The sequence below is a fragment of the Epinephelus fuscoguttatus genome, linkage group LG11 (assembly GCF_011397635.1).
Source record: "Epinephelus fuscoguttatus linkage group LG11, E.fuscoguttatus.final_Chr_v1".
In the NCBI taxonomy this organism is placed as follows: Eukaryota; Metazoa; Chordata; class Actinopteri; order Perciformes; family Serranidae; genus Epinephelus; species Epinephelus fuscoguttatus.
Genome location: NC_064762.1, coordinates 35,570,291 through 35,584,179, shown reverse-complemented (window position 1 = coordinate 35,584,179; position 13,889 = coordinate 35,570,291). Strand labels below are relative to the sequence as shown.

The following is a 13,889-nucleotide window of genomic DNA, read 5'->3' as shown; positions in this document are numbered from 1 at the left end:
AACAATCATAAATTACAGGCCTGTGAACTCAAGTGGGATGAAAAAGTGACAGGCTGAAATGTAACCACCCAGTGCACGTTTGTACTGTCAATTTACATCCACTAAAAGTGCTTGTTTTGCCACTGACAGGCTCAGATTATTATTATAAGTGTTTGGAAACATTATGGAAAGGCGCCCTACAAATATATACTCTTCTGCTAAAGTAAGATCCTTTTTGTTTAACCAGAATCAGCCTCGAAATCACCATCGCCAAACCAACCAGACTCCATTTAAATAAACAGTAATTTAAGCATGTATAGAGCCAACATATTTTCACATCTAACTCAGTGAATTAAGGGTTTATTTCAACCAAACCAGAGTTGGTGATTGTTGGAACAGTGAAAAGACGAACCAAGATGGGTTTTTTGAGTTTTATTTTGTTTCTGTCTACTTTGAATGAAGTGTGTTTTATGACGATAAAATTACTGTTTATTCAAATGGAGTCTGGTGGGTTTGGCAAAAGTGATTTCAGGGCTGTTTCTGGTTAAACAAAAAGGATCTTATTCTTTGCCAAAAAGGTCTATCTCTGTCGGGATGCTTTCCATAAGTTGTCAGACACTTAAAATGATAATCTGGACACGTCAGTGGCAAAAACAACACTTTTAGTGGACGTAATTTAACGGTGCACAAACGCTCCAAATGGTTCCTTTGCACCCTGTTTTGCTGCTGCCGGCTGCAGCAGTCTCGCTTAATAGTGTGCCAATTTTAAAAATTGTTGTTCCCATTAGCCACTTGGACAGAAAAACATGGGAAAATAGGGTCCACGTTAAAAAATACCACACTTACCATTTAAATTCTCATTGTCGCTTTTCAGCCATGTGCCTCATTCTAATCACTTTTTCTTTCCCAAACATGGTCTGTGTTGCACTACAGACAGGCTGGCAGTGTAAAAGGGTCAGTATGCTTCAAAAGAAATGCTTCTCAATGTTGGAATTGCATCTGACATTTTTTCTAACTTTCCAAACCGGACAATCCAACATTCACACCCACTTCACGCAGCAATTGGCCAGGAACACAGAGGTCAGAAAGTATACAGAATTGAAAATCCTCCTTTAAGCACCATCAATGCCTTGAGAGAAGACTGTCATAAAATGTTTGCTGTTATTCCCATATTTAAACAACTATCATGTTGTGCTTCCCTCTGTAATGACAGGCTATTTGCCCTGCCTTTAATTGTGGTGGTTTGGAACAACCATAAACTCTTTTGGCTTCAGACACTGGTTAGTTTCTTGAATAAATTGGCCTTAAAGGGACAGTTTACCCCCAATTCAAAAATATAATCTAGAAATATTTTTCCTCTTACCTGTAGTACTAATTATCAGTATAGATAGTTTTGGTGTGAGTTATTCAAGATAATCCACAAACCTTGTCGTGAGCAGTTTCATGTGGGAACTACTGTCTTTCTACACTTGCCATCTGTATGACCAAGCACAAGGAATCGTGCATCTATGCATGGAGGAGAGGCTCATACTCATACAAGATGTAAACATTAAGGCATCTTCCTCAGCTGAGCTGGAACGTTACCTAGTTCAGTGGTGTTAGGTGAGCTAGTAGTAGATGCACACTTCCTTCTGCGCAGTGATACGGTTGGTGGGTGTAGGTAGAAGGAAAGTAGTTTCTCCATGAACTGCTCACAACAAGGTCTGTGGATTATCTTGAGTAACCATGTCATGACTTCTGGACGTTGCTGTTGATTTTTGGCACTTTGAGCACCACAAGCTGAGTGCTATCTAGTTCCATTATATTGGAGAGCAGGCAGACATCTCCATGGCTTTTATCTCCAACACTGTGCAACTCACACCAAAACAATCTAGAGTGATGAATAGCACTACATGTAAGAGGAAAAATATGTATTTTTGATTTTAGGGTGAACTCTCCCTTTAACCCAATCCATTAGTACATCACACTCTGCAAAACTGTAGCACTGGATGCGTCATGAACAGAAGTAGTCGTGCTGCAGTATTCTGGATCTGGAAGGCAAACGCCATAAACTGCTTTCTTTTTCTAGAGAGCTCATGTGCATCATGATGTTACGGATGCCTGATAGTGAATAAGAGATGTTACTGCTTTCAAGTGCTTAAAACGCAGCTGCCTTGAGAAGCACTCGTGTCCCATAGCAACTGAATAGGTGCAAGCTGCCCAGAAGATCTTAACATCAAAGGAAGTTAAGATTGCAGGTCCAGAATGATCTGAATGACGAACATTCTGTACAGGTTGTACAACATGAGTACTTGATGTTGGTGTATTGATTTGAAAGTACTTGTGCTGTCATGTAGAGCTGCCAGTGTTTACCAGTGCTGTGACAAGTTTGGTTCCTTTAACTTTAAATTGTGTATTTGCTGCATTCCTGCTGACCTTTGTTTAAACACTACAGCCATTTTTATATTTTTTTGGCCCACTTTTGAATCTGGCTATAAACACTTGTACCTCAGACCTAGTTCCTCCTGAAGCATACTGAACCCTTAAAGCTGTCTGACATTTGTTCCTGTTAAACTGTGCTGTGGTTTGTGTGTCAGTGCAATCTGCACCCTGCAAGAAGATCATGCACACGGTATGCTAACATCAATAGTTCTTGTCTTTGTTACCAAGAAAACCAAGACTTCAAGACTGAGGTTTCCTGGCGACCCTTGTAAACACCTGCACTTTAAAGGGTAGCGGTAGACAAATGAATAGCAACAACAGTAAACAAAGGTGAAGCAGACTAAGACGGTTGGGGGTGGGGGATCAATTCCAACCATGTTCAGACTGCGACAAATGATCGTGGTGTGGAAAGAGCCCTAAGCTGATCGTTAAATACATTTGTAGGAATCTGTGTGAGGCTGGTACCATTTTCCCAGAAGTGCTGTGCAGCTGAGTTAATTTTAACGTTGGCTCCACATCTGTGTCTGTTCAGTTCTCTTTTGATTCTTGTAAATGTTTCTGTCCTGAAATGATGGAGAGGATGTTTGATGTGGCAACAGAGATTCTTAACTGCTAAAAGTTTCACGTCGGATTGTTTTTTCCTGTTTTTACACCAAGAGTTTGACTCTCAGTCGTGTTCTGTCTGGGCACCATATGGGGGCATTTACAGGAAAGCACTGGCAAAAATATTCACTTTGACTGGGTGATGAAAATAAAATATGAGTTTTGTTTTTGTCACAGTGTTGATGAGCTAAAGAACATCAGTGCAGTGTAATGTATTTGCTGAACTGCATTGGAAACCACAGGCTCATGTGACAGCAAAATCTTTCATCCTGAATTGCCCTGTTTTATAAGTATATTTCATCTCATTTCAGTAAGAAGCCTTTAAGTTTTGGATCCAGGTTTTATTTGCAGTTAGTGCTGTTTGAGATGGCAAAGGAATTCTTCATTTAAACTCTTTTTTTAAAAGGAAATATTTGCACATCCAGCAATTCCACATCCAGCAATGTACTGGTTATACTAAGGTTTCTTTCCCTCTGGACCTTGATCAAGAATATTTTATACAACTTTTTACAACATTAATCTTAAATAGATAGTACTCCTCCCGTTTTGTGTGCACAGCTGTGAAATAATTAATCTGAAAAGTGGGAGTGTCTCAGTATTTTGCTGTCAATTAATTATTGAGAGACAGGAGATTAATTGTCCCACACTTCGGCACACAAAATGGGCCGAGCACTATCCAGGGTTTCCCACACATTCATTTATTGTTGGCAGCCCACAGCGATTAAAACATCTGCCGCCACATTTTGATTCGCTATTTTTGGAGCTGGACTGTTCATTAGGATCACTGCTGGAATATATATCATTCAGTAATTAATTTCTCCACACTCTGAGAGCACAGAGCGAAAGAGAGAGAAACTTAATGGTTCACTTCGCTGGGTCTAAAAGTTTGCTTTCACTCACAAACAACTGGTCCTCTCACCTGTCAACTACATCTGATCAGCTATGATCAGATTGACTGATCAGTTATTCATCACTCCACAAAATGACACGAAGGAAAAAGGGAATAGTTCTGCCTGCGAGACGTTCACTGAGCTGCAAAAAAACTCTGAATTTAGAGAGGTTACAAAGACTGATCACACAAAGACACACAGGCAAGAGAGAAAAAAATCGTAATCAACTACTGCCACACAGAGATTATGACTCTGTGGGAAAAACTGCTATCTACTTAAGATAAGGGAGCAAGACGGATATTATTAACCCTTGGCTTGTTTCTGAACTGCTGAACTGTTTGGTCCATCTGAGCCTGAGAAGATATGCTCTGCTTAGTCAGTGTCCACTTTTATTGTACGAGTATCTTTTACCCAGATTTAAAGGAATACTTCACCCACAAAATGATCATTTGTATATCAATTACTCACCCTGTGTTACACTGAATTTGTGGAGAAAATTGTTTTTCTCACGTGCCACTACAGTGAATGAAGAATCTAAAAACTGAGAAAATTGTCAATGAAAATAAGTTAATGGGGGCCACAATTAACAACAGTGAAACTGTATCAAAACAGTCATTTACAAACTCCTTCACAACTTGTGTAATATAATCCAAGCCTTATTTATCCAGTCATAGGCTCAGTTCTTCCCATACACACGCTTTTCGATAAAAATGTACTGTTTAATACACTTGGACATAAATGGTCTCATGCACATAAGAAAAGTGCAACAGGGCAAGTGCGTGTGAACTCTGTTTGTGCATCCCATTTAAATCCCGCCTCCCAGCTCATTCAGTGGTCAGTAAGTGGATGAGTGACAGCAGATCTCAAACATATTTGCTTGCCAACTTGTGCTACTCATCCGAGACTGTTATTGTGGAAGTATTTTAAATAGTCACATTTTAGGGAAAAGGCATGTGTTTGGGACATTTTCTTTGCAAATTCAGGGTAACACAGGGTGATTAAATTGAGCATAGCGTTAGTTCAGGGAGGACATGATGTCCCATCCCGGCTACATCAGCTGATCTCAAACAGCCAAAGCAAATGATGGATTAGCCGATTGATGAAAGGGAGTCAGCTGCTCCATCACAAGATTCCTTTCTATGCAACCAATTGGAGAATCTCATTCAGGGCGCCCTATTTAAACTGCTCTGGCCTGCCTACTGTTGCTGCTTCCTCTGCAGGCCACTTTGCAACCCACCTCCACCTCTTTGCTGTTGCTCTCCCTGCCTTAGGCTTTCCATGTAGGCACTAAGGCTTTCCTCATTTGCACATGGAAGGGCAGACAGGTGTGCTCTCTGCCTTATGGCTTTCCACGCAGGCGCATGGAAGGGCGGAAAGGTGCGCTCTCTCCATCTTATGATTTCCACGTAGGCACGTGGAAGAGGTTTTCTGCATAGGCCCGAGGAAAGGCAGAGAGGCCCCAGAATGGACCCATACCGCAAAATATCATACTGCAAATGGAAATAAAGTTTTCTTTGACTAAAGTGTTCCTGACCAAACTAATATTCAAATAATCTTTTTGGGGCTGATTTATTAAGTTAAGTTCATTCAACTTTGTCTTATTTTATGATTTGTCATTTTGAAGTTTTTTATCATGTCATATGACTTGATTTAATTGGTCTTCTTATTTTTTCTGTACTCAATTTTACATTTATTGTAGTCCTTTTTTCTGTTTTAAAGTTGTAAAGCACTTAATCATTGATTTAGACAAGTGCTCTTGCAGTTTATTATGATTATTGCTGTTAATATTATTTGGACCTTGTTTTTTGCTGTCATATCTCCATCAATCCACTGCAGATGTGTAACACTGTCAGTAATTTCCTCCAGCATCTTATCTCCTGCCACATACCTGCTATGTGCTCAACACTAGGGATGGCCATGGTACTATATTTGTGAATGCAGTGGCAGCACCAGGTCAGTTTCTGGGTCTCCTCGTCACCTCCTCCGCTTTTATGTACGTCGACAAAGTAGGAGCCCCACTGCTTGGACACATCAGAGGGTGACTTCATGCCCTGCTCCTGTTGAGACAGTCCACACACAAAGCAAAGTATGTAACTGTGAGTAAAGATTCCCTTTCAGACGTGTGCAGACCTGATAGAAGGAGGTGGGAATTCCACCTGGAGCACAGGGAATATAGACTTCAGACTGGCTTTAACCCAAGCAGCTTTGAGGGTTATTTTGACTACTGCGTGAATCACATTTCAAAGAGATCCCCCGCTCTCTTAACTATGATCACGCATACATCAATACGCTTTATGCACAGAAAGAGCTGATGAGCAGTGATCGTCTTGACAACAGGATGTGGTGTTTAAAAGAAGGATGTGATAAGACACATAACGCTCAACCAAAGTGATAAATAAGCGCTCTGTGCAGTATAATCTAATGTCATCAGGAACTGTTACATAATATTCAGGGAAGAAAAAAGGAAATACTAAGAAAGATCATGCTGCCACAGAGATTTGTATTAAATATTTCTAAATATAATTTTTGAGAGGGAACCAAAAAGCAGAACACAGTAGGATTGCCTGAGGTATTTCTGAGGATGGGGGATTTCTTTCAGCCGGCTGAGGCACAAACCTCTGACCTAATTCAACACAGATGAGAGGGATCAAACTCATCACCAAATACATTGCCTATGTGTCTGCCTCCAGGTCCTCCTCTGCAGTATTACAGTGAGTGCATGCATGGGAATTACAGCACTGCTGTGTTATAGCCATGCACAATCTGTTTGAGTATTTGAGATGATGCTGGTAAAGAAAAAGAGGCACAGGAAGAGGAAGTCTGTAAATACTTTGATCTTTCAGCACCGAGATTTCATCTTTGTCAGTAATGTTCTTCACATCCGGCTCCATCTACTAAAATAACGTCCTCACTCAGGGGACCGATCCGCAAGACTGAAGTCAAGAGCTTTGTTTAATTTCTTAGACACACTGGCGATATTCAGCTTCATCAAAATTCTTATTGTTCATCTTTTAAAACCAACTTCTGACACACAGCAAAGTGGTGTTTGTGTTTACAAGAGGAAACAAATGTTAATATGAAAAGATAATTCCATTATATTACAGCACTAACATTGCACTCACCAGGATCATTGACCTTTCACAAACAGCCATTATTGAATCATCTTCTCTGTCTTAACATACATACTTCTGCTCTTATACTTGCTCTTTTGAGCACATAAGTGCGTTCACAGCACCATAAATACCTCACTGTTATATTCCTAATCAACAAAAACTCTGTGTGTGAAACAAAGGGCTGACCCCAATGCTTCAAAGCTTCAGTCAATTAGTCGACAATCAAATCAGTATTCGAACGCTAACCATGGGTGGTGGTGCGTCTTCCTCAAGCTCGGGTCCTCTACCAGAGACCTGGGAGTTTGAGGGTTCTGCGTAGTATCTTTGCTGTTCCTAGGACTGCGCTCTTTTGGACAGAGACGTCAGATGTTCTACCTGGAATCTGCTGGAGCCACTCTCCCAGTGTGTAGGTCATAGCCCTAGAGTGCTCCGATTACCACAGGCACCACTGTTGCCTTTACTCCCCACATCTTTTCAAGCTCCCCTTTCAGCCCTTGGTAATTTTCGAGCTTCTCGCATTCCTTCTTCTGGATGTTGCTGTCGCTCAGGATTGTTATAACTAGCTCGATCGGTCAGTGGTTTAAACCACTGACTTTGGCGCGGAAGACTGGGATTTGATTCCTGATCATGATCCAGTGTGGACCCTTAGGCAAGGTTCTTAATGCTCCTAACCTACCTCAAGATGAGTGAAACTGCAAATGCAAGAGTCATACTGGCGCACGTCACCTGGGTCAACAAGGTCCAGGTCAGATGTTAAGGGAACCAGGGCAATCTAATGAGAAATTGGCTACTGGAACAAGACATAGATGAACTAGAGCTTGAGGTTCCCTTCTTTTACTTACTTAACCCATGCCTGTTTTTCTGGAACATTTTAACAACTTTTGTTTTAACACAGCTACTTTACAGAAAATATACAGAATGTGATAACACTTGTCACTTCATGTATGTGACAAGAACTATAAAATACATCCCAATTTGTATAAATCCCCAAGAATGACTGCTGGTTGGTCAAAAGAGCGAGGGAGTGCATTAACTGTCTATTATCTGGTTTGTTATTTTGACATTGTCTGGTCCAGGAAGATTAAAAGGTGAGAGTGATCTGGCCAAATTCTCTCAGTAAATTAAAAAAGAAAAGAAAAAAAAAAAGATAAGAGGCCATGGACAGGGACGGTTCAAGGACTCTGAACATGTCACGCATTTATTATCTACAAAGTTTCACAGTTCACCCCTTTCAGCCTGGATTGCGGGTTCATTTCCTCTCTAGGCGTACTTCCTTTAACATAAAATAAATTGCTTTGTCTGAAGGTTGTATCATGTCAAACCTTTGCTGCCAACTCATTTATTTTATTATTCAGCAAATGCTAATCAAGTAAATGTTGGCAGTGGAGGTCTGTGGCCTTCTGAGTCGTATCCTCACACCTCCTCATGATCCACGTGTCTGTGTTTGAGTATCAGTTGTTATTCTGGAATTCCTGATAAGTTCAGCACAGTCAGTGTCACTACCTGTATCATAACATCCTGCTGGTTAAAGTCCTCATCTGCTTTGTGAGGCAGAGGGCAGCACTCACTGAAATTACATCTTTATTCACAGCAAGAGCACTTCAACAATTGACAGTCTCGTGATGGACAGTTTCAAAAAGGCTCAAAATCAATGCAGCAGAACCAGATATAATTTTTTTAATTTCACACATTTCCTCTTCCTTTGTCAAAACCTGGCACATTAATTACCCACAATGCCACGAGAGTGCAAACGGTTGGGTTGGAGAGTGGGTTTTGTTAGCAGGGTTGAGGAGCGGGCTTCAGAGGTCTGCAAAGCTCCCTGCTAAACGGAAACCGCTGCTTCAGTGAACTTACCTCAAACTTTCCCTTTTTCTCGAGCGGCTCCACCTGGGCCTCATTGGACATCGCCGCATCACTCTTCGGAACGCCCTCCCCCTCCATTTCCTCCACGATCATCACTGTCTCCCACTTCCCAAAGCTGCTGGCAGGGAACATGTCTGACCTCATGCTATCTCCAAAATACACTACCTGCAGGGTAGGGAGGGGGGAAAAGAAAGGGACAGAGAGCTTGTTTACTTTCAGCAGCTACACAAAATAGTGTAAGTGCTGTGGTTAGGCTGCACTTTAGCTAAATTCCTCTCTTAGCAGGAGTCAAAGTCGGCTGGCATATGTCTTATGGCCCCCCAGGGCGAACTAGACCAGACACGATGAGTCTGCAAAACTCATCACCACCTCTTTGACCATCACATCTCCTTTGTCCTCCACGTCTGGAAAGAAAAGCAGGCTGAGGCAGGCTTTACTGAGACGCATTCCAAAAGTGAAGTGCAGGCGCACACCACTCAAAGCTTTAAATCCCATTTCAACAGCCATTTACCTCGATTCCCTTTTAAATGGGAGAGGAAATGGAGTGAGGAGCGGGGAATGCTGGAGATTAAAATGACAAGACACAGAAGTCTGCTGACACTGGAACACAGGAAAAAGGCTTTATACTTAGTAAGAAGAGGATTCAAAGTGAAAGACCAGAGAGCAGTTCATGGGAATACTGAACAGTGAAGTCACTGTTTAGATTTGTTTCTACCCAGTGCTTGAAATAATTCTTTGTATAAGTGCAAATAATCAATAAATGAGTTCACTATTGACCTACAAATACTGGTAATATCACATGCAGTGCTATTAAAGGATCGATCTTGAGTTTTGACAAATTTTACTTCCTGAAAGCTGCACTAATCAATATACTCGCATTAAAGGTGCTGCATACCTTCATTCAGAGCATTAATATAAAACCAAACCCCTATATGCTATGTAGAGACACAGGAGAGTAATGGCATACTGTGATGGCATGTTGTAATTTGAGCGTCTCTGTTCTTTGTTGTAGTAGACAGTTCAACTGTGTGTGCATGTGAGTGTGTGTCCCAATGGGTAGCAAATTGCAGCTGCTCTGTCCCGCGCTCATGTGACAGTTATCGCTGATATCTGCAACACTGACGTCACAAAAACGTAACACCCACCCCCTGGTGTCCCCCTGTTAACACCGTTAGCTCTGTCAGTACTGTTTGAGCTGTTAGCCCCGATAGCTGCTAGCCGCTAGCTCAGCTGTCTCCATGTTGAGAAGCAATCAGACACTAAATCATAGAAATATTTGAACATTATATACAGCTCCTTTAACAATGGATTAAATGTCTACATGTGGCATGAGAGGTGTTGCTTAAAGTGATGAAACCATAGAGAATTATTGCCAACTTATTGCCAATTTTTTCGAGCCACAATTTTGGTGTTTCATTTGAGTGTCACTGCTCCCATCAACCCCGTTTCCACCAGCAGCAGGCAGCTGTTCACACAGTGTAAAGAGCATAATGCACAAATTTGTATATTTTTATACACTTTACAGACTCAGCACATTGAACGTATTTATATATAAACATTGTAGTACAGCGCACATTTTATTTTTTATTTCTTTTTTATGATCTAATTTCATTTACTTCATATTTACATACTTTTTATTACCTCTCATAATTCTCTGATATTTACACTAGAGCAACTGTAAGGAATCAAAATTTCCCCTTGGGGATCAAGTAAAGTATTTCTGATCCTGATTCTAGAAATCCGTTGAGAGTAGAATGGACATTTCCATTCATGTAAACATAGCATGATGGTGCCAGCTGAGGACATTTTATGGGTACTGTGGGTCAATTTTTGTTCCTGGGAAAGACAACCCGCACTACTCTGCCTTACTCTGCATCTGATTAGCTTACCCTGACATACTTACCCTAACCCTAGCCAATCTCACTTCTCTTGCATAAACCTTACCAATCCAATCAACTAAGCAAAAAAGAATTAGCCAGTCAGAGGGAAAGTGGGGCGGGTCATATTTTCACTATTCTAGGTAAAAAAAATTGGCGTACCGTTGCAGGCTAACTTCATATAAACCCACTTGCAGCAAATTGCGAACTCACTGAGGTGAGATTTTGCAGACTGCCAAACTAGCAGTGGAGCAGTACAAAGCATGGAGAGGCGTTTTTTAATGCATTCTACATGATGAGCATCAAAACGGAGGCCAAAACAAAGTGCTCAAACTATTAAGTGTGACATACATTACAGCACCACTGATGTATGTGTCACCATAACAACTAACAATAATCACCATTTTCTTTTGAACCACTCAAATGACCACAGGAAACACTTTACTCTGTTCTACTATCATTCTATTTCTATATGATTTGTAACAAATGGGCTAAAACATGGAGATTTAATGGTATGGTCCTTTAAGAAGTGTAAACATCCCTCAACTTTCTGCACAAATTGATGTGCTACTAAAACTTTAATTGAGCTGTGGGCTAGAAAACCAAAGAATTGAGCTGAAAGAGGATAAAAGGCTTTGTAAAGCGGAGGGGAACTGCATATTTGGTTGTAATTCTCTGTGGTTACATAACTATAAGTGTCTCACATCACACATGGCCATTTAAACCCTTGTTACTGAGACAAATAAACATTTATTGGTGTTGCTTTCAGTAAATGGAACATTAAGTTCAAATATATGAAAAATTCAGTGTTCAATTACAAAATAAGTCTAAAATACAGCCCTTCTGCCTGGATCTCGAATTTATTTTGTAGGTCTTGGCTGAAAACTGTCAAATTTCTGTCATTCTTATCTTATGTTAATGGAGTCTGATGAAACTCTGCTGTGTGGGAGAACCATCCAATGAAAATCATGCTCTTCATCATCACCTGAAATCTTCCAGATGAACTTGATAACACAGAAAAACAAAGATTTATGCAAGCCACATCATGCAAACCCTTTCTAGCCATCACACGCAGGGGTGTTGCAAATGCCTCTTTGTGGGAGATCTACCTAAATCCAACCTCTCTACAGGAGTCAGAAGGCTATAAAGAGGATGTGAGGCATTCCAGTAGCTGCGTCTCGTCCCTCCCCCTCACAGAGCCGTGCTGCGTCTGAGACTGGCCCTTCCACATGTAAACAAACAGACGGGCTAATCGGGGCTGCTGCGGGCCGGGCCTGCGGGGAGGGGGCAGCAGGAATCACATTTCCACCAGACTTTCCCAGAACTGCCCACAGCTGGTCTTCGTACCCCCAAAAAGCCCTGCACTACTCATTGCTCAGCAGTGCTGCTGCCAGAGTCATGGGATCAGTATGATAAATATTTACAGAGGCCGAGGATTTCAGCACAGAGGCTACATATTATAGAAGAGATTCATTGTGTATGCATACAGTTACGTTAGCCTGAACCAGACTGAGCTCTGCGTGAGGCAAAGCACCATGAAGTGAATCAGACTGCAGGCTGAAGTTCAATCAGCCGGGCAAACGCTTCTCATCCAAACACATCAACACAATATGACACTGTTCACTGGTTGTATATGCAGCCTGTAGCTGTTGTCGTAACCCTGAGCATGACCTGCAATGCCACGGTGCAGCTTATATTGGCACAGACCAAGTTTCACGCTATCAAAGTTTCCTGAGCAGCCCTGTAGTCTCACGCTAGGTCTGGCCAACACTAAGTGTTATGCAAGGCCATTTACTGAACGGATTCAAATGAATTCCACACACAGTGCTTTGATGCACACTCTATAAATGATATATGTAGTGGCAGGTGGTCTAGGCAAGATGTGTCTGTGTTCTTAATCTTTAATTACTGCTGATGGAGTTGGTGAATTTAACTTCTTCATAACACTGATTTACTACTCTATGGATAATTCCTGGAACGGAGGAAAGTATTCTGCATTAGAGTCACTCTACCTCTTTCCAAGATTCCTACATTTTATGAACTTTAGGATTAAGTCAAACGATCCAAATGGTGTAATAGCTTTTCCATGAATCAATACCAGAGCTGTAGGCATGAGAGGTCCCACAAATGAGGACTTAAGACTTGATTTATGTCGTACTTCCACTACGTGGTACTGCATGGCTCTGCTCAACTCAATTTGTTCTAGTTGGTTTTTCATCAGCAGAAGTTGTAGGTAGTTCCTGGTACACCTCAGTTGAGCCAAGCTGATAATGAAAGGTGGAGTTATAACACTGCAGACCACTGACTGGTCAAAGAGAATCACCACTGGCACAACACAGACATCCTACACAAACCCGTGACTTTTAAATAGCCAAGCTACTGTCCATAGCAACCACATTTCTTATTTACTTGAACCAGATTTTAAAAAAATGTAAGCAAATCTATGCTGCATTACGTATACTGCACCATGCAATTGATAAAGTGTAGATATTCCTCTGTTTGGTTGCTGATGAAGGGATTCAGCAATTGCCATGCTGAAGATAATATCATGGCAGTTTGACATGACGTCACTGTGGCTATCAGCTGAGAACCACGCCTGCACTGAGGGAGTACTATCCGCAGGGGAAACTAATGGAGAAAAGAACATTGTACCAAAAGTTAGCTGAGTAGAGCTGAACCATGAAGTACAAATGCAGCATTGGATTCGTCTCCTGTACGGCAAGACTAACTTGAGACTTGACTTCATAAAGACTTTTTTTTTTGACCTTGAAAAATTAACTGGAGGAATGAAAAAAATAAATGGCAGGCTTTGTAGTCACAGAACTTGGCTATTTATTAGGCCTATGCATTGAAAATCTTTGTCTCAGTTATACTCTCGATAACAGACTAACAGTACAGCTTTGTTCAAATTCTGTCATTTTGATTGTCTGCATTCTGAGCCCTGCAAGACCTGCGGCTGTCTAAACTTGAGACCTGTTTTGATTAACTTGAGACTTGAAATTGTCTTTCCACAAATGTTTTAAAACGGCCCTGCTAGGTACTAATTTAGATATGTTAAAACTACACAAAGCACCATCACAACTTTCTAATGTCAGAGGGTTGTTGCTGCTACTGATCCCGCTGAGAATCAACAATGTAGCTTT

General features: G+C 41.2%; 1 protein-coding gene across 1 annotated transcript in view; it reads right to left on the bottom strand.

The window, feature by feature from the left end:
* nt5dc1 (5'-nucleotidase domain containing 1) overlaps positions 1-13,889 on the bottom strand; it is a 95,494-nt gene that overhangs the window by 373 nt on the left and 81,232 nt on the right. Inside the window, exons 10-11 of the mRNA XM_049591076.1 lie at positions 8,861-9,034; positions 5,782-5,950 (exon numbers count right to left, since the gene is read on the bottom strand). Coding sequence (XP_049447033.1) covers positions 5,782-5,950; positions 8,861-9,034 — 343 coding nt within the window. The remainder of the gene's footprint in view (positions 1-5,781; positions 5,951-8,860; positions 9,035-13,889) is intronic.